Here is a 21,116-nt window from a genome sequence, read left to right on the forward strand (position 1 = left end):
AGCAACCACTGCTGGCATCTTCTGTGTATGTGGTACTGAGGAATTGAACCCAGGGCTTCATGCCTGCTAGGCAAGCGCTCTACCACGAAGCCACCTTCCCAGCCTGCCTCCAGGCTTGTTGAAGGTCGGATCTCAGCTGTGTGCCCGGGCTGGCTTCCGCTGTGGTTCCACTTGTGTTTCCCTGTTGTTGCTGGGAGTAAGAGCTATGTGCCACTGTGCCCAGCCCTGGTGCGTCCCCTGTAGCTGGAATGTCAGGAGGGTGCTATGGTACCAGCCATTGAGTGAGTCTCCCTAACTTGTATATAGGCTGGCCTTGAACTGTGATTCCCCCAAATAGCTAGACTAGCTATGATCCAACTATGATCCTCTCAAAGAGCTGGATTGTGGGCTTGTGTCACCATGCCTGGCCTGTTTTAGTTTTTTTTTTAAGACAGAAGAAAACAAAATGAGTCCCACGCATAGCCTGGAACTTGGCACTGGCACTCATAAACACGCTTGCTACATGGCTGTGGGTGTAGGGACCCCGGAACACAGCCCCCCCCCCAGGCACATCACCAATCGGCTGCCAGGCCTAGGCCCTGCATGTTGCTCAATTAGACTCCACAGGGATTTCTGGTTGTTTCCTTTCTTTCTCTTCCCGTGCCAGGCTGCCTTGGAGCCCCGCTGGGCCGAGTCACGAGAACAGACATCTCAGCTTGGTGAGCTGTGCCCTCCACAGAGGCTGGTAAGAGCTGCATACGGGAGGCTGACCTGGGGAAGGGGAGGGAGGAGGAGCCAGAAGGACTGGCCGCAGCTCGCCCTGGCCCGCCCCCTCCCTCTGCACCGGAACTTCAAATCTGGCACTCACCCCAAGTGGCGTGCCCGCTTACTTCCAGGCACTCCGGGACTGGCAGGCTGTCTGGTGGCATTTCAACGCCATGCTCGCTCGTCACCTCTCGTCCTTTCCTGGAGAGGGAAGGAAGCAGAAGAAAGCTATATCTGGCCCTTAACGTCTCTCTCAGGCCTTGCCTGCCATGGGCAATGCATCTCCTTTCCCGGGGCACCCCCTGGAAGGCGTATGGCAGCGGGGGGCACCCCCGGGCTCTCTCCTGTTAAGCCACAAGGCCGGGCGCAGCTCCGTGGTTGATGGGGAGCTGTGCTGAGCCTCCATTTGAAAAGCCCTGGGGACACAACGCCCTGACAGCGGAACAGGGCCCTGGGCCTCCATGCCGGGGGTCCCGCCCGACAGCTGCCACATCAGCCTTGGCCCTTCCTGTGCCCTGATGACAAGTGGAGGCTGAGGGGTCCTGTGGCTGCAGCCCAGTGCCTGCTAGCCGGCTCCTGGTGCGTACCCACGCCCCGAGGGCGCCCCGCCCCAGGCTGAAGAGGTAGGCATGGCACTTCCCAGGTTCTCGGGGCACTGGCACAGCCTGGTTTTGCTCCCCACCTGGGTAAGGCCAAGGATGGGGAAGAGGCCTAGATGCAAACACAACCCAGGCTGGGCGCTGGCGGCTCACACCTTCATCTAGCTACTCAGGAGGCTGAGATCTGAGGATCAAGGTTCAAAGCCAGCCTAGGCAGTAAAAGCTAGTCTCTTATCTCTAGTTAACCACCAGAAAGCTCGAAGTGGGGCTGTGGTTCAAAGTGGTAGAGTGCTAGCTTTGAGCAAAAAGCTTGGGGGACAGCACCTTCACCCTGATTTCAAGCCCCATGACCAACCAACCACCACCACCAACAAAAACCCGCCCCATGACCAACCAACCACCACCACCAACAAAAACCCGCCATCCATACCCCAACACACCACACCATGCTGAGGGCAGGGTCTCAGAGGAAGTAGGTTTTTGGAAAAGTCAAAGGTTTTGCAAGTACATGATTTTGGAGCGCACACACACACACACACACACACACACACACACACACACACACACACACACACACACACACACACACACACACACACACACACACACCCATCCATCCATCCTTTGGAGTTCAGCTGAAATGTTTTATAATGTGATCTGGTCATGCAAACGCCAGTGTAACTTACATGCATGCACATGTACACGCACACTCACACACACACACACACACACACACACACACACACACACACAACTTGGACAATAGAGGTCAATCCAGACAGAGGTTGCTCCCTCCATGTGGCCTTTCGATGCTGGTTCTGATGGTGAAACATGACCATCATGTTACAGCAAATGCTTCTTCTACCTTTAAGGTTCAGTAAATACATAAACTGGCAACGTACTTTTTTACTACGTGATCGCCTATTACACTGTGGGAGCCACAGATTCTCAGGCCACCCCGTGGGCAGTGCTGTGTGCCCACCTCAGCGGGCCACGGGCGTGAGATGCTCCGTACTGAGGTGGTTAAGATAGATACTACAGACGGTGAAAGAAGCTCCTCTCTGCTGCTAGAGATGGGGCCGAGGGCCATTACGATCCTATGGGCCCACATCCACATGTGGGGTTCAGGACTGACAGACATGGAGGGAAAGGAGGAGGGTTGGGGAGAGGGAGGGAGAGCGGCCTTATTGTGAGGCATTGGCTCGTGCAGAGGCTGACAAGTCCCAAGTTCTGCAGTGGGTCCGCTGGAGACCCAGGAGAGCTAGCAGGCTTCAGACCAAAGGTTCAAGGCCCCAGACAGGACAAATGCAGCATTCTGGTTTGAAGGCGATCCAGGCAGGGGATTCCTCTTTCTCTGGGAAAGGTCTCTTTGTTGTAGGAATGGAGGCCCCCACACCAAGGAGGGCCCTGCGTTACTCAATCTGCTGACTTAAAGGTTGAACTCATCCAAAAGCATCTTTGGAAGCACTGGATATGAGAGCTGAGATTCCCGATAAGAATCAACTTACAGAGAGGTGAGATGTCCTTTGGTTCAACCTTGGGAGTTCCAGCCACTGGCCTGTGGTGAGATGACACATCATAGAGACGAACAACAATACAAATCTACCCTTTGAGAGCCGGGCAGCAGCAGAGAAGAGGCGGACGCCATGAACCCCCTTAATCCCTCAGGCTCCCAATGACCTAAAGACCTCCCGCTGGCCTTACTCCCACTAGCACAACCCTGGGGCCAAGCCTTTAGCTCCTGGGCCTTCAGGAGTTCATTCAGACCCAAACTGCCACACAGTGTTTGAACAACCATCTGGGAATGCTGTGGCTGTCACGTGGACACGTCAAATCAGAGCCCTGCTCAGCTGACCTGGGTAGGCATGAGGGCTGGAACATTCTCCCCACAGTTCTGACTCCAAGCCCAGTGCTGAAGAAACAAGGACCTTGCCGTCCTCTAGCACCAAGAGCCTTGGCCTGGTGACAGGAGGCGTGAGCCAGCACTGGGGCGAAGGCCTCCTGGCCTGGACCGCCTCTCACAGTTCTGTCAGGCTGACCTTTGGTTCTGGTCTTGCTGTAGCATTAGGAGACCACTGGTCACAGGTGCCTCTCAAAGGTCAGAGGTAGAGCCGGGCAGCCAGGCTGGGTAACTTTGTAGTCTGAACTAAACACACCCTTGGTGGAAACTGGAGACTCTGGGAAGGAAGCTGGGGTCAGGACGGGCCTTCTGTCCCCTGCAGTCACAGGCCTGGTCCTCACGCCAGCCTCTGCCCCACTCTGCTCCCCATCCCCCATCTCTGACTTGACATGGACACACAGTGGCTGGTACACAAACGTGGTGATGGCTCCTGTTTCTCTGTCACTGTCAAACTGCCCTTGGGTGACTGGTTGTGGAGCCCAAAGGCTCAAGATGGGGTGGGTTAGGGTGCAGGACTTCTGGGTGGGGTCAGGCAGCCACGGAAGGGTGGGCTGATTCCCTCCTGGGAATGAGATGAGCACAGGGATGGCCCAGGGTTTAGAGGGAAGAAAACCTGCATTTCCAGACAAACAGCAGGCATTACTGTCCTTAACTAAACATACACAAAACCCCCTGAACAATCACAAACCTTTTTATTGTAACATAAAGATATAGAAAACTGGGAGCTGGTGGTTCATGCCTGTTCTCCTACTCAGGAGGTTGAGATCTGAGAATCGCAGTTCAAAGCCAGCCTGGGTGGGAAAGTTTGTGAGACTTTTTTCTCCAATGAATCACCAAAACGCTTTCTTGTTTTAAAGCTGGTTTTATTGCCCAAATGTGCAACTCCTAAGTTCAGTCTTTTCCATTTGTGTTTTTGGGGGTGGTGCTGGGGTTGCTTCCAGGCAAGCCCTCTACCACTTGGGACCATGCCAGGACCTCCCTAATTAAATGTGGAGGCAGAGGCCTCCACAGCTCATGGCTTCAAGTTAGTCTTTCAAATCAAAGTTGAGATGGTGGGGGGGGGGGGGGGAGGGCGGGGAAGAAAAGAAAAAAAAAATCAACCCTTGGGGGTTGGAGATATGGTTCAGTCAGTAGAATGCCAGCCAATGAGTGAAAGTGTCAGGTCCTGAGTTTGAGTCCTGGTCTCAACCTAAAATAAAAAGTTGAGATCAGGTTGCTCCTGGTTAACCTCCTCCTGCCTGTGTCCCCACAGGGCAGGCGGGGGAGGGAAGGCTAGAATTTGATTATCTCAGATGTGCTTTTTTTTTTCTTTTATCACATTACCATAGCAACACTCTCAGGACAAGGTGAACGCTGCCTAGTAGTTACTGATACTCCCTTCCGTTCCCCATGGTGCAGAGCAGCATGGGACATGTCCATGCCTGGCTGTGTGTCCCCTTCCATTTCTGGTCTTCGTCCTCCAGGCCTGGGCGCCCCAGTGGGTATCTCTCAGTGCATCTCCATCTGCCATCACTTGCCCAATCATGGCACAATGAAAACCTCACCAGTGTCCTTTCCTGCCTTGAAGAAATCTTTTTTGGTCGGTCATGGGGCTTGAACTCTGGGCCTGGGTGCTGTCTCTCAGCTCTTCAGCTCAAGGTGAGTGCTCTACCACTTGAGCCACAGCACCACTTCTGGTTTTCTGGTACATTATTGGAGATTAAGAGTCTCACGGCCTTTCCTGCCAGGGCAGGCTTTGAACCATGATCCTCAGAACTCAGCCTCCTGAGTAGCTAGGATTACAGGTGTGAGCCACTGTCAACTGGCTAAATCTTAATTACTTCAACTTCATCTGGTCTGAGCCCAATCCTCCTAAGTCTCACTGTCTCTCTGTCGATGACCCAAGGATCCTAGGGCTTGAACTCAAGGCTTTATACACGTGCCTGGCTTTTTGCTCAAGACTGGCACTCTATTATTTAAGCCACAGCTCTACTTCTGGGATTTATCTGGTTATTTGAGGGTAAGTCTCTCCGATTTGTCTGTCTGGGCTGCCTTTGAATTGGGATCCTCAGATCTCAGCCTTACAAGTAGCTAGGATTACGGGTATGAGCCACTGGCCCCAGGATCCATGGACTTTTCTTTCATAAAAACATCCAGCACATTCACTGGGCTGTTTCCCGATTGCGTGGTCCTTGCTCACGTTGTCACTTTTTTCATCTCAATTCCTGAAATGACTTTCTGGTTCACTTCTAATTTTTGAGTCTCAGCTCATTTGTTTTCTTCCTTCTCACTTAGTGCTTTTCCTAAACACGAAATCCAACAGCTCATCCTTTTCTTTCCTGTTTGTTTCATGTCCTTTAGCTCATGTTTAAAATCCCATGTTTAATGCTGGGCTGTTTGCCAGACATCCTTTCACTTCAGGGGCCTTATTGTCTCTCAGCTTCTTGTAGATTAACTTGGATCTTTTCTGACCCTCGTATGGATGTAATTATTCCTAATACAAGGTCTAGGCAGCCTAGGCTGGCCTCCACTCAGGATCGGCCACAGCCTCAGGATCCCCGGTGCTGGGAACACAGGTGTGTGCCACCTCACTCTGCCTTTGAAACTTTCGAAACCTTCCAATGAAGTAGGCTCAAGAATGAGTCTCTAACTTCCTGAGGTCCTTCTGTGGTTGAGCTTAACCCAGCTCATTCATTGCTTCTGGTGCAGCCCCGTACCCCGGCTGCGCTCGCCCCTGCTCCCTGGGCCCTAGTCCATTTTGGAGGATGGTAATCAGATGCCAGCCCTGGGCAAACAGGGAGAGCCTAGTGGAAGAGGAACTATGGTCTGCCCTGGGCAGCACAGAGAGCTGGAGTCTGGGTGAGGTCCTTCCTCCCTCTTGCAGCCGCTGAGAGGGGCCTGGGTAGGAATGGAGTCACTTTGCTCCACAGGTTTTGTTTCCCAAGACGCTAGATGAAACGGATGCCCTCGTTATTACAGGGTGCGAGGCGTGCGGAAGGACATTCTTCTCAAAAGCCTGCGCCTCTCCTCTGTCCTCTCAAGGGAGATGTGGACCAAGAAGGAAAAGACACCACTTTCTTAAACAGTCACATTTATTATTGTAACAATAAAAAAATCTTTTAAAGACTATCCGCATTGTATTACCAAGAGTGAGGTAATATGTTTACAAAACATTTACAGAATTTGATATGCAAACAATGAGCTGAGGGAGGAAGTCAGTGAAGACTCTGGTCGTGAGGGAGAAGCCCAGAATCGTTAGTACTGAGAAGGGGCGGCGGCGCGCAGGCTAGGTGACATCCCAGCAGGCCATGGGCCCCTCCTGGGAGGACGGCAGCCGGGGTGGCCGGAGGGGGGGGGGGGGGCAGCACTCGGGAGAACCCTGGAGGCCATAAATAGCAGTCAAGTGCTTTCAACTCTCAGATGGGCCCAGTTCTTTGGGACTAGAACAGTGCCACTTCGGAATCAACTTAAAAAGGACAGATCTTCAGTCTGGGGGTGGGGACATGGCTGCAATTCACATAGTTCTAGAAACATCTCTGGGCACATGTGGAGTGGAGCATTTTCTTGGAAGTTGTCAGCAAAATCGCCATCTGAGACACAGAGAAAGACAGAGAGAAACAGAGAAAGAGAGAAAAAGAGAGAGAGAAAGAGAGAGAGAGAGAGCAGGGGCCACCTTCAGGTCCTGAGAACTGGGAGTCAGAAGCCCTGACTGGAAGCAGCAGTGGGATGTTAAGTACCCTCAGTACTTTCTGGAAACAAGGCCTTGTGCCTGTGGGGTTCGCCCCTCAAAGGAAATGCAGTCAGCCCAGGCAGGCAGGCAGGCAGGCAGGCAGGCAGGGGCCCCACCAGGTGAGGGCTGCTCAGCTTCTCCCCGTGGGACGCAGCGTCTCCACACTTCCCATGCCCATGCCCGGGCCCGCGCGCACACACACACACACACACACACACATGGGACTTGCCACACACCTCTACAAGTCCCTATCACACACAAAAACACACATCGCATGCTTTTATCATAGAGAGCAGTTATGGGCAACTCCTAGATGGGTTTGCAGATACTCTGCTTTTCCCCTAAAATGAGGGTGTACAGAGCAGCAGGCTTTGCGGCTGCCTCCGCGGAGACTTCATTTCTACTGCCCCCCTCCCAGCACCCCACGGTTACAGGCACCCCCCTTCCCCACACACACGCCCACCACGTCCGCTGACCAAGACCAGGGCTGGCGCGACGCTCCAGGCTGCTGGCTGGCAGACCTGCAAGTGCGACACGCCGGTTCCACGGGCCGCACGCACGGAGCCGAGCGCAGCGCGAGCAAGAGCAGGGCATGTGCGTAGCTGTCTGTGGGCGGGAGGAACCCTTGGGAGAGGAGGGACCAAGGCCCCACCCCAGCCCAGGACACACAGGCCTGCTCTGACAACTATCAGAGGAAAGGAGGAAGGAGGAAGTAATGTTTAATGATGGCGGCGTTTCCTGGAGTGGTGACATCCCGAGCCCCTCCGAGCCACCAGCGCCCCCTAAGAACGGGGAGAGTGCTCCCTGAGGGCTGCGGTGGAGCTGCCTGCGGGGGGCGGGGCCGGGCGGCCACAGCGCTCCTCCTTGGGCACTCAGGAAGTCACCCACTAGTGGACAAGGTGCAGCTGGTTGAAAAATTTTTTGCATCAACACGAGACAAAGTGAACCTAACTAGTTTAGAAACTACTTTTCTTCCAAGAGAGCCCTTGTGCTCTGTGTTGATTTTGTGCGCGCTGCATACAAAATCTATGGCTATCGAGTTAGTCGGGGTGAGATGAAAACCACCTGTGGAGACAGTTGGGTCAGTAACTACGTTTACATCAGGAGCACTAGGGCTATCTAGAGGGGGAGGAGTGTGCACAGGTGGCCAGGGAGGAGCGCGGCTGGCGGGCGGGCGGTGGCGGAGGCGCGGCTGTCCCCTCTGCGCACAGGCCCAGGCTTCGCAGCACTACCTGGAAATCATGGAGCTGGAGTGCGACTGGTTGGAGGAGGTGGTGGCGGCGCTCAGCTGGGAGAACCCGCTGTGGCTGGACTCCAGACTGGTCATTGAGCCTCTGCAGAGGGCACAGGGAGAGGATGAGGTGTTGAGGCCCAGCCTGGAGCCTCCACCTGCCCACACTGCCTCAGCAGCACTTCAGGACTCGGAGACTGGAGAGGTGGACCCCCCCCTCCCCTGGGCACTGTGCCCCGCAGAGTCACAGCCAGCGAAGGAGCTCCCCAAGTGCCCCCCACCACCTGAGGCCTGGAGTCACACCCCAGGCGCACCTGAAGTCCTCGGAGCCGATGACCTCCGTGTAGTACATGACTTTGCACTTGTGAGAGGAGACCTGCAGAGAGGCCAGCACGTCGTCCACCCGGGGCAGGTTGGTGGCGGCGCAGGCCGGCGTGCCATGGAACCGCCACTGCAGGATGTAGAAGCCCGGCCACCTGGTCACATGGGAGCCCTGGAACAAGGAAGGCCGTAGAGCTGACAAACGGCCACGTGGGGTCCCTGGGCAGTGACTTCTGACCATCTTGATGGGATTAAGGATGGCTCATTGTTGGTGAGACACTGACATCATGCCGTTTACTATCCTATGAAGGGCTCGGGGACACCCCTGGTAGCTCACTCTTAAGAACCTTCAGCCTCGCCGGGCGCCGGTGGCTCACGCCTGTAATCCTAGCTACTCAGGAGGCTGAGATCTGAGGATCGCGGTTCAAAGCCAGCCCGGGCAGGAGAGACCGTGAGACTCCTATCTCCAATAAACCACTAGAAAACCGGAAGTGGCGCTGTAGCTCAAGTGGTAGAGCGCTCGCCTTGAGCTGAAGAGCTGAGGGACAAGCGCCCAGGCCCAGAGTTCAAGCCCCACAACCACCAAAAAAAAAAAAAAAAAAAGAACCTTCAGCCTCAGCTGGGCACCCACCGGTGGCTCACACCTGTAATCCTAGCTATTTTGCACACTAAGATCTGAGAGGATCACGGTTCAAAGCCAGTCCAAACAAACAAAGATAGAAGTGGAGCTGTGACTCAAGTGGGAGAGCACTAACCTTGCTCAAGAAAGCTCATGGACAGTGCCCAGCCCTGAGTTCAATCACGCCCTAAGACTGGCACAAAAACAAAACAAAACCTTCAGCCTTATAAGCCACTCTCCCAGGGATAAAGGCCACGAGGTAGCAGGTGTGTGGCAGGAAGGGGCCATTCAGGTCAGCAGGCCAGGTTCCACATTCTCCACCACACTGCGAGTCACCTCCTCTTAGAGCCCTGGCCAAAGGGATGTTGATCCTGTGGACAACTTCCCCATAATTCTGGATTCAAGACTACGATGGCTTGAAACAGTCTCTAATTGTGAAGTGGGGTGAAAACATTTCCTTTCTGTCTGCCTCTTGGACCACCAAAACAGCTAGACTTGTTCTCGAGAGCCCTAAGAGCAAAACTGCGTGTGTGCTGTGCAGGCCAGAGACGGCAGCCAGCCAGCCACCCATACGCATCCGATGAGCAGGAGGCAGCACCGGATGGCATGGTGCCCTGGTACACCTTGACATAGTCAGCAGCTCCTCTGAGGACACATGGCCACACAGCCGAGAGCCAGCCCTCCCCATGCCTGCAGCCCCCTCCTTCTGCTGACACAGTGCTCTGCTGAGGCTTCTGGGAAAACGCATGCTCTTCAGATGAGCTCTAGGCTCAGTCTCCAACCTCTCACTAGGTGCATCCTGGTCCCAGGCCTCTCGGTAGACTCCTTTCCCCCTAAGACTTTGATTGTAAGAAGCAGGCCCGTCTACACCCTGCACTGGCCATAGTGCCCAGAATCCCAGGCGTGTAATTACCTGCACGCTTTCTCCTTCTTTGCAGATCAGAGGCGACTCCACCATGCTGTAGTCTCGGCCCAGTTGCCAGACTTTGTCTATGAGCTGCACGTTGTTCCCGCCTGGAGAAGTAATGCTGTGGGCCCCCAGGGAATCCTTTTTGGGAGGCTGTGGCGCCCTCTTGGAGTGATAGATATTAAAGACAATGTCCCCTTTGCATACGTCAAAATCCCAAGTGATCACCGAGGAGGCATCCACAATCTGAATGAGGATCTGGAAAAAGAGACCTTATCAGCCCACCAACCCACACTCCGAAGCCCAGGCCAGTGCTGGACAGGAACGAGCCCTGCTGGGGGATCTGTGGCCCACCCATGTGCTGCGAAGGGGGCGGGGTCATCAGCCAGTGCCCATAATCCTCCATCTGTCAACCAACAGTTCCTGCTAGAAGGCAAGGTAAGCTGGGTGAGCTCCCTGCTTTTGGGGAAAAGACTCCCACTCTACCATGCTCACAGCATTCAAAACCATCGTCTGTCCAGGCATTTCAAACCCTATGAGACTGGCCGTGGAGTGTGGTGGGCTGCTTGGGCCCAGGAGGGGAAGCTAGGTAAATAGTAAGTGGAGACCCAGGCCAGGGGAGTGGGGGTGGGAGAAGCCCATGGGGTGGGCGGCTGCCCTGGGTGCTGAGCCCCGAGGGAGCTTCCTAGAAGGAAGATGGTCAAAGTCTCAGACTCCAAAGACCAGTCAAGGGGACTGAGAGGGAAAAACTAGCTGGAGGAGGCCCTGTAGTCACTACGCCTCAGCTGCTCCCCAAGGGGCTCTGGGGGGCCGGCTACCCATCACCTCCTTCAGCTCCACCCCAGCCACAGTACCACAGCACGGGCCACTTCCGCATCTCCCCAACTAGCACATTCACTGAAGCACAGCAGGAGGCATGAGTGGCACAGCAGTGGTTGTCAAGGGCAGATCTGTCTGTGCTGAGGCCTGTGCCCTGCCGTGGCCAAGCTCTTTCCTCTCTGAAGGCACCGTGGACCCTCCGCTGGCCCTCACAGAGCTGGAGGATGACCCGGGACAAGCCCTTTCCCTTGCTTCCTGAGCAGAGCTGGCGTGACCCACAGAGACCACCAGGTCTTAAGCTCCTAGAACAAAGGCAAGGTGGACAGCTGCCTGCAGACCACGAACTGGAGCTTTTCTTCCCCTGCTGCCCGAAGTGACCCTGTGCTGTCACCCGCTCTGCATGGAAGGCACCATCCTGCCAGCAATGCTGGGCCACGTATGCCTGGAGCCAAGCACAGGGCAGTCAGCGTGGGCAGATGCTGGCCAGGCTCCAGGACAGACGTGGCAGACGCCAAGCAGGACACACCTGCTTCTGCACCATGTGGCCCTAACTTCACAATAACCAACCTCGTCAAGAAAAAAAATCAGCCTGCGAAGCTGTTCTCTATAACCCTAAATAAACCACACTCGGGGCTTGACACCCCCCTACTCCACCAACAGATACACACACATAACCTCACATACACTCCCACATATTCACACTGACACACACACACACACACACACACACACACACACACACACACACACACACACACACACACACACACACACACACACACACACACACACACACACACACACACACACACACACACACACACGCTCTTCATATCCTCAAAAGTATCTCCAGTGAAGAGGAAGTGAGGGGCTAGTGTCCGCCTAGGCCTCTGACCGCACTGCCATGCTGTATTCCAGGGCTCGGTCCTCCACATTCGCAGGGGGCACATTCAACACCCTGTATGTTACTGCCCTATGGACTAAGGCCAGAGCCACGGGTGGCCCGCCCCGCTGCTGCAGGCTGGGGCCCCTCCGCAGGTACCTCGTGGGGGGCTCCTTTGAACACGCTTGCAGACTGGTAGATGGTCTCCGTCCAGAGCTTCAGGTCCTCGTTCTCCAGCTCCTCTGCAGTCCTGTACAGAGACTTGGGGACCAGTCCACCCTCTGGCACTTCACACTGGAAATGGAGACACAGGGAGAGCCTGGCGGATGGAACCCTCACAGCCGCAGAGCAAAGGCGCACGCTGGCCAGGCATCAAGTACTCTGAACTACTTAGCTAAATGTTTTTAAAACCACTTCAATACGTTTTCCTTTGAATAAATCAGGACAAGTTGAAGCTGGTTTACCACAAACTTCTCACTAATGTATATGAGGCACTGGGCTGAATTAGTAAGGATGGTTTGTGTAAGAATTGAAAGAATTTATATTGCTCTGTAATGGAAGAGCATTATGTCAGGAGACACATTTTATTCCCAACAGCTAGGCATCATTCCCCTGTGAAATCACAGCCAGGCCTGAGACACCACACAGTGGCACAGCGCCTGACCAGCAGCGCAGGCCCCAGGCTCTAACACATAAAACTTCCTGTCACTTGTTTGGAACAGGCTAAGTAGAATCAGAATTTGTATGTACTGTAAATTTTCTAATGACCTTGATACAATGACTACATACTCAAGCTCATAAAAGCCCAAGTCCCTGTATTCTCTGCTCTGGAGACAACCATAGAGCAAGCCCTACAGCAGTGCAGAGTTCACAGAACGTGGCCCCAGAGAACTGCCTGACCCAGGTCAAATGCCCTCTAGGAAAGCAGCGGACCACAGAGTAAAACACAGTTGAGATGGCTTGACTAGGCTAAACCTCCTGACACTGAGGCACGGGGCCCCGCTCCGGCCCCCGCTCCTCAGGGATTTATCATCACAGGACAAATCCTTTTGAGAGGATTCAATACTCAATTTTGTTTTTCTGCCAATCTTGGGGCTTAAACTCAGGGCCTGGGCACTGTCCCTGAACTCTTCTTGTTCAAGGCTAGAGCTCTACTTCTTGAGCCACTGCTCCACCTCCGGCTCTTTTTGGTGGTTAGTTGGAGATAAATCTCAGACTTTACTGTACATGCTCCTGAAAAGCTCAGATTATGGGGCTGGAAAGGTGGCTCAGTGGTAGAGCGCTTGCCTTGCATGAATGAGGCACCACATAAACAAAAAGAAAAAAGCCGGAAGTGGCGCTGTGGCTCAAGTGGTAGAGCGCTAGCCTTGAGCTGAAGAGCTGAGGGACAGCGCCCAGGGCCAGAGTTCAGGCCCCATGACTGGACCCTCCCCCCCCCCCAAAAAAAAAAGAGAAGCTCAGATTACAGGCATGAGCCACCAGTGCCCGACAGTATTTATTTTAATTGTACATAACTCCTATTAATGAATCCGAATTAAATATGGAATGGTTAGATCTAAGAACAAAACCTGACCCACGGTTTACCTCAAGGGCTCTTGAGAGGAGATGGCCCTGTCATTTTCTTGTCCTTTGTACTATGAGGGTCTGCAATTGTTTTAAAGCTGAACTGGTACAGGGAGAGAGCTAAGCTCCTGTTTTCAGAAAGACCCTTGACAGCCCAATTCGTTAGTTTAGCAAGTGAGTCTGGCCCAGTGTGTGCTGGGGACATGGCTCAAGTGCCAGAGCACCTGCCTGTCAAGTGCCGTGGGAAGGAGGCCCTCTCATTTCCTGCTGCTTCACAGGCCACTGTTTGCAATGGAGCAAATCACAGAGACCTCTTCTACCTCCTTATGTTAAATACTCCTAATTAAAACACACACACACACACAAACACTGGGTGTGAGCTCACACCTATAATCCTAGCTACTCAGGAGATACGAGATCTAGAGATACGAGATCTAGAGGATGGTAATTTGGGGCAACCCTCTCCTTCCAAAAAAAAACCAGTTCAACAAACAGATCAGGTGTGGCGGTTCTCTCAATTGCCCATAGGTAGGAAAATCAAGGTCTCAGGCTTGCCCCAGGTAAAAATACACAGGAGAACCTACCTAAAGCAAAAGGTGGTAAGAGCACTTAACTAGCAAGGGGGGTGTATGAGACCCCGAGTTCATAGCCTATCATTCATTCAGGCATGCAGATAAAGCAAGTCACATCTGCATCTGGTTCTAAAGCAAATTCTCATCAGCACTTAACACTAAGCAATGTGCCATGTCCACAATGACCTGAATCAACGACGAAACACCAAATAACCACCCATTCTGAAAATCACTGTGCAAGCCAACACAGACCTTTCCCACTGCACAAACAGGGGCGACTCCCTGCCCCGATACATACCATGCACTCCCCACTCAGGAAGTCTGGAATGATCTCTTTATCGATGTAATCCAGCAGGCCTCCAGGACCCTGGTAGTCATTGCCCGCATAAATGAGGAATTTCCTCCGGGTGTTGTCATCTATGAACGGACTAACCTGTAGCAATCCAAAAAGAGTGCGTGGTTTGGTTCTCCGAGGGGACGGTTATGGACGTGGCCTCACCAGGGCCTTGCTGGGGTGCACCTGCTCTGCGGGGCGCCAGGACACTCCGATCTACATTCCCAATGGCACCCTGTGGCAGCAGATACCCAAACCCACCAGTGTCCAGAGGACTGGGAAGACCCTGGGGGCGCGGAGGATGAGGAGGCGGCCCAGGGTCTCGGGGTAGTTGGCCTCTACCACCTCGATGATCCGCAGCAGGGCTTTGACCCCTGGCCTCCACAGGTGGCGCATGTTCAGCCCTTCCAGGTCCACCAGGCAGGTCCACGAGCTGTGGGAAGAGCAGAGCCCGGCCCCACTCAGCAGGCAGCATGTGGCCAGCTGTGTCCCACGCCTCATGTCTTTCTCCTGCCACACAAGTCATTTACGACTAGTCCTTCCTGAGTAAATACTGGTTTTTCAAAGGCCAGTGATGAGCTCTCATTTCGACACTTTATGACACACGTAAGCTCACCCTAAGCTACAGTACTGGAGAAAAGCCCTCGAGACCGCTCCGTGACCAGCAGGCACAATGCGCTGTCCCTGGTACACACCAGGTGTGAAGTGCAGTAAGCGCTCACACATCTTCCTGGGTGGAGCACTAGGTGAGGAGCTGAGGACTCTAACCCTCCCACCAGTGCCTGACACCAATCACTGCCACTCTCAGACTGCCTGCCGCAGCCAGAAGCAAGGCACAGGACGCAGACAGCAACCCGCAAACCCCTGTAGACCTGGGCTCGCGGCAGCCACCAGAGACTGCCACTTCGGGGGACGAGAACGCTGACACCCAGCAGCTCCCCTGTGGGAGCTTCTCTAGTCACCTTCTAGAACACCTTGGAATAGCAAAAGACCAGGGTATCAACTAGAAAGACTGAATTCAGCTTCTGTAAGCTGAAAGGAAGAATATAACCTTCCACCCACCTGATAGGTCGTCCAAAGACTTTGGTATTTTCTTCACATCGCCTCAGACCTTCTTCGTTTATGGAGAGAACCTGTGCACAGAAGGCCGCACCAACAGTCAGGAGGAGTCGGCTCCATGGAGGACCGTGAGCAGAGCCCGTCACAGGCAAGGCTCCCAGAGCAGCATCCGCTCCATCTCCTGACGCCCGCACGCCAGCACAGGAGACGGTGCCATGGCAAAGGGGCTATGTCGAGTCACGGGTGAGCAGGGACTGCACGTGCGGGGGAGGGGGAGAGGGGGCGTGGGCACGCGTTCCGATGCCTGCAGGAGGGCAGCCTCATAGCAGCTACCAGGGCAGATCAGGAGGCAGCAGCTATAGCCCGCACGTGTGCACACAGACGTGGGGATACACACCGCTGGGAGCCCCTTATGGTACACAACAAAGTGGACTTCAGATGCATCTTTAGGGTTTTGTTTGTCTGGAAAGCGAAGGCTGGGACTAGAGGAGGGGCGTGGTCAGGATGGGCTGCAGGAAGAGGTGCCAGGGCAGAGCTGCAGCAGGGCGGCGGGGAGCCGATGGAGTGCCGCTCAGAACTTCTTACACACAGGGCTACATTTCCTCTCTAAGCGCAAAAGTGAAGCATGCTTATCCCAGCGGCCAGAGGAGCGAGCGAGAGAGCGTGCAGCCAAGCACTTACGTATCGCAGCAGGGCCTCCTCTCCGAGGGCTCGCACCAAGCCTTTGGTGTCCATCTGCCCCAGCCTGAGAACATAGAGAGGCCGCCCGTCTGCAGGAGGGAGGAAAGCGATCAGGACATGGCCCTGGTCCCTCTGTGAGGCAGAAGACACACCTTCAAGTCCTAGTACAGTGGCCCAGGGTGCATCTTAGAAGCTCCATCCCAGCATCGTCACAAGCAAACACGCCCGTGAACATGTGGTGAGGTTATGGCATTTTCAAAAAAGGCATTAAAAAAAAAAGGAGACGACTGCTGAGCAGCCGAGCGGGCCCTGGGGTAGGCTGAGCAGGAGCCACAGCACCAGCCACACACGTGGGTCGTGTCTTGCTGGCAGGGCAGTCTAGCGAATGGCGCCTCACAGGACCATCATGGAGGTGACTCTGAGAAGACCTCAGGGGCCACGGTGCACCCTGCGCTCAGCACATCCTGAGCGCTGTCGCTCCGTGCCAGACAGAAGCAGAGATGGGCCGGGCCAGCTCTAAAACACAAACCAGGCCTGGTGTGCTGCTAATGGCAGACAAACAGAATCAGCCAGCAGGGCGCTGGCACCTGAGAATGCTACCTGAGGATCTGACCTAGAGCTAGCTGCATAAAGCAAAATGTCACTTGGAATTCTGTAGAAATGTCAATTCATGCAAGTTTCCTCTGATATTTAATAGAACACATTTGTCAATAACTTACTAGCAACCTTTCTTCCCCTTCATCAGTTGGGTCACAAAGTAGAATAAATAGAAAAATGGCATTCCCAGTAAAAATTAAAAGCTATTCAACAAACTTGCTTATAATCCCAAATTCAGGGGGAGCACTGTACAAATTCAGGCAGGAGCATCAAGGTCTGAGGCCCACCAGGGCTACACATACCCTGCCTCAAACAAAAACAAAACAAAAATCACACTAACACTCAATACCTCTCTCTCTCTCTCTCTCTCTCTCTCTCTCTCTCTCTCTCTCTCTCTCCCTTCCTTCCTTTCCTGGTAATAGGAGGGCGTTGTGTTTGTTCAGCCATGCCTCTAGCCTTGCGTCTTGCTGGTTATTTTGGAGATAAAGATTCATGAACTTCTCTGCTTTGAGCCCTGATCCTCCAGACTTCAGCCCTGAATAGCTAGGATTACAGGCATAAACCCCTGGTACCTGGCCAATACACATCATTTTCAAGAACTAAATAAAGCTGCAATTGATCTGGAGAGGTACAAGCGATTAACTGAAGAGAACAAGATGGATGGGCTCGGCCAAGCTTGGAAGAACTCGTTCAAAGGTGGAAGAGCAGGTTCTGAGGAGATCCTGTCTCCTCTCCAGGAACGGCAGGGATAGCCCTTGACAAGGCAGATTTTTCTGGAAGGCCTCTGGGTACAGCTTCACTTCAGGGAGGTATGCCAGGATCTACCTTTTGTTTACTCAAGTTCTCCATTGTTTTGAGGTAGAAAACCTGGCTGGACATTTTCTAGCTACAAGAGTCTAAGTCACTGAAGTTCTTTTACTGAGAAGCTTCAGAACCAAACATTCGGCGGGGGGGGGGGGGGGGGGGGGGGGGGGGCGTGGAGGGAAAGGGGTAGGGATGGTGGTGATGGTATGTGTGTGTGTTAGTCCTGGGGCTTGAATTCTGGGGGTCTTGGCACCGTCCTTGAGCTCTTCTGCTCAAGGCTAGAACTCTACTACTTGAGCCACACGCCACTTCCGGTTTTCTAGTGGTTTATTGGAGGTAAGAGTCTCATGGACTTTCTTGCCGGGGCTGGCTTTGAACCGAGATCCTCAGATCTCGGCCTCCTGAGTATCTAGGATTACAGGTGTGAGCCACGAGTGCCCGGCAACGTTCAGTTTTTTAAAAGCCATAGCAGACTTCACCTAAGAAAAGAAGTAAGCCATGGTGACCGAGTCACGAGGAGAAATCAAAGGGTTCAGGCCCCTTCTGGGCTGTCCAGGCTGGCACAAGCACCTGTGGAGGGCCTGTCTCCCCAGCTGTCCATGCTGGTCAGACTGAGAGGGGCCCGCCTAACCAGAGCAGGGGCCTCAGATGCTTAGGTACAGGAGGTTGGAGGGGTGTCAGGAGCACACTACCTTTGTCATGGTGGTGCCAGCCTCCTGCGTAGTAGTCCTGAAGGACCTGGGGTGGGGTCCAGGTGTCTAGGATGTAGTCTACCTGATGCTGCTTCCGCCACGTTAGGGACTGGCACATGATCTCTCTGGCTTTGTCGATATTAAAATCTCGAGCACGTAGGAACCGAAGAATATGCTCATCCTTAGGGATCTAGGAAGAGGAAAAGAGGTTTCTAAGCAGTGGTAAGGGTTACTAAGGGAAAACACCAAGTTGCTAAGGGAAAAAAAGTCTAAAACTCCCACCTCCTGCCATCAGTAATAGTGATTAAAATTAGCTTTCCTTAGGGCTAGAGTGTAGCTCAGTAGTGGAATGCTTACTTACCTAGCATGCACAAGGCCCTGCATTCATCTCAGGAAGAAATAAAAATAATGTGTGTATGCACACAAACATGTACACACACACATATGTATATATTTATATCTGTTTATCTGTGACTATGTTCCTCCAAAAAATCATGGCTGACGCTGTACAATTCCAGCATCTAGGTATGGATCTTCTTTTTGGTACTCAAGACTCGGCCTCAGCACAGTGAAGCTGAGGCACACCTATCAAGGGCTTTTATCCTAACCCTGACCTGAGTGAGCCGCCAAGATCCCCACTTCTCCATGCACACCGCACACCAGAGCCTGGCTTGGGCAGCATGGTGTGCCGCTGCCCAGACGGACCTCCTCTGATCCCACCGCTGTCCACCAAGAGGTCCTCCTCTCTGAATAAGAACAAAGCCCATCCTGTGCTCAGGTCTCTGCAGTGGTCCACACACTCAACTCATGCCAGAGCAGGACCATTAGCCTCTGCTCCTGGCAACACTATGCCGCTGGCCTCATCTCCCCCGAGAAAGCAGAGGTTACACAGGCATGGTTAAAAATGTGGGGGCAAGCATTCAAATCTGCCCCAACTCCCCGCTGTGCTGTACTGCCTACTGCCTCAGCCTCCTCAATTCTAAACCCACTTTCAGGGTTGGCAGGAGAAAGCCATGTGGACGTGTGGTCAAGACAGGGTGGGTCAGACCCACCTTGCTGTGGCTGTCTTCCTGACAGCTGCCATTAATGCACTCAGGTGTTCAGTTTCCAGGAAGCCAGACTGGACAAGCTAAAGACAGGGTGGCCACATGAATGCCTGGTTGTCCTGCACTAGGGAACACGCACAACTTGCTGGACACCCATATAGGTCACCGCTTCCTTATGGGCTGCGATTTCACCCCAAGCCTCAGAATCAAAACTTAGACATTTCTCCTCTATGTGATCTTGAGCTCTTTCAAACTTCTAACAGGAAAACGTGGGAATCATTGGATACAAGATTACTTTGTAACTCCATATTTACTTGTCTCTAAACTGCACCATTCTCTTAAAGCTTAGAAAACTACAGTTCCTTATACAGGAAGGACCCCTCCCAGCCACGCAGACAGATCACTGACAGACTGGCTGTCAGGCATGATTATGCAGCCCATGGGACACCAACACCACCCTGCCACCCACAAGGCCACACTCACCTTGCCCTTGTGGGTCTCCTGGAGCCACTGGCGGAGTCTGATGAGGCAACTTTCCTGGAGTGGAGTCAGATCACCCAGGTATCTTTTGATGTAGTCCGCATCCAGTTTATCTGCAAGGGAAGATGCACGGCAAGATTTACAACAAAGACCACTGAGTTCTGTGGCCCCTAAGGTCCTCTTGGTGAAGTTAGCATAGCATGTGCCCTGGGGTGCCAGATTTGAGCAGCTGCCCTGGCAAACTTCAGTGATTGGTCTTAGATGAGATCACTGATAATCTACCGGTAAGCTTTCCAACTCAATTACCTTCCTCTGATTACCATCAAGTCTCCTTTACCTGCAAAATCTCAGCGTTGTTCACGATAGGACAGTGGCTACAGTGAATACCTAGTGAGGTTTTCTCTATGCAAAAGTAACATCAAGTGAAGGGTGAGCTGGCACAACAAATACAAGTAAAAGTAACGAAGAAAAATTCACAAGGTGAATATTCAACATAAACCCTGAACCCGGCTAACTGTTGAAGGTGAACAAATGGCTAGCAGCAGAGCACCACGTATAGAAAGAGGAATACTGATGCCATAAGTTTCTGAGTGACTGACAGAATTCATGTTTTCATATTGTGCACTTTTTCTGAATATTCTACAAGGGTATCACTCATTAACAAAGTATAGCCAGTGGAGAGTGGCTTATGCCTGTAATCATAACTACTACTGAGATCTGGAGGGTCAAGATTCAAAGCCAGTCAGAGCACAAAGGTCAGATCTCCAACTAACTAGTGAAAAACCAGGCTGGAGGCACAGCTCTAGTGGTAGAGCACCAGTCGAGCAAATATGAGGCTACAGTTCAAACTCCAGTAGCAGAAGAAAGCATCAAATGTGCTCCTTCTATGGAACAAGTGGAGAGTTGCGTGACAGACAGAAGCAGCCCCTGCTGCGGCCTCGTCCTGCAAGTCACTGTTTTTCTGTGCCTTAGTTCACCAAATAAAAACTGAGGGTCCTTAGCACATCAGCACATCCCACCTAAAAAGAGCGGTTATGAATGGGTCCTCATTCGCAGGTTGGTCAGGACAGGGCTGGCTTCACAGGGAGTGTAATGTCTAAAGATGACTGAAGTCTGTGCGGCTGGATTACTGCCTTAGCTTCACTAAAGGTCACTCTTTGGTCTCAATGGAAGACTAACCAAGTTATATATGGGAGAGAAGAGAAGGGAAGAAGACAGATCATAGTCCAAGGCAGGGGCAGACAAGGCAAAACGTTAGTGAAACCAGAACCCCACGATTCCCTTGGTGCTGGAAGAATGAAATGTCTCTCACACCTACCGTCAGGTGTCCCCACCACGGGCTCGGGCGCCCCAGTTGGGTTACTGAGGGCCTCGCCACCCAGGCCCTCGAGGGTAGCATCTGGGACAGTGACAGTCGTGGACACTGCTAGATTCTTGCTCAATGACAACGTCTCTTTGGAAGGCCCGAGGGAAGGTGGCGTCCAGCGAGGGACATGCGTGATGCCTTCATCTTCTAGCTGACGAAGGTAGTATTCGATGATTTCTTTCCCCTTTAA

The 21,116-nt window shown here is 53.1% G+C and overlaps 1 protein-coding gene across 3 annotated transcripts in view; it reads right to left on the minus strand.

The window, feature by feature from the left end:
- Positions 1 to 515: 515 nt before the first annotated feature.
- Sec14l1 (SEC14 like lipid binding 1) overlaps positions 516 to 21,116 on the minus strand; it is a 43,857-nt gene continuing 23,256 nt past the window's right edge. The window contains exons 6-18 of one of the 3 annotated variants that reach the window (XM_069992913.1): positions 20,879 to 21,110; positions 19,564 to 19,673; positions 18,035 to 18,224; positions 15,942 to 16,030; positions 15,264 to 15,334; positions 14,463 to 14,634; positions 14,166 to 14,300; positions 11,892 to 12,026; positions 10,037 to 10,288; positions 8,498 to 8,676; positions 8,185 to 8,286; positions 870 to 945; positions 516 to 750 (exon numbers count right to left, since the gene is read on the minus strand). In XM_069992913.1, coding sequence (XP_069849014.1) covers positions 691 to 750; positions 870 to 945; positions 8,185 to 8,286; positions 8,498 to 8,676; positions 10,037 to 10,288; positions 11,892 to 12,026; positions 14,166 to 14,300; positions 14,463 to 14,634; positions 15,264 to 15,334; positions 15,942 to 16,030; positions 18,035 to 18,224; positions 19,564 to 19,673; positions 20,879 to 21,110 — 1,803 coding nt within the window. In that variant the 3' untranslated portion in view covers positions 516 to 690. Of the gene's footprint in view, positions 751 to 847; positions 946 to 6,296; positions 6,813 to 8,184; positions 8,287 to 8,497; positions 8,677 to 10,036; positions 10,289 to 11,891; positions 12,027 to 14,165; positions 14,301 to 14,462; positions 14,635 to 15,263; positions 15,335 to 15,941; positions 16,031 to 18,034; positions 18,225 to 19,563; positions 19,674 to 20,878; positions 21,111 to 21,116 lie in introns of those variants that run through there. The other 2 variants (XM_069992912.1, XM_069992914.1) reach the window with 2 other exon arrangements.

The sequence above is a fragment of the Dipodomys merriami genome, unplaced genomic scaffold, assembly GCF_024711535.1.
Source record: "Dipodomys merriami isolate MVZ:Mamm:240054 unplaced genomic scaffold, mDipMer1.0.p SCAF_42, whole genome shotgun sequence".
Taxonomy (NCBI): domain Eukaryota; kingdom Metazoa; phylum Chordata; class Mammalia; order Rodentia; family Heteromyidae; genus Dipodomys; species Dipodomys merriami.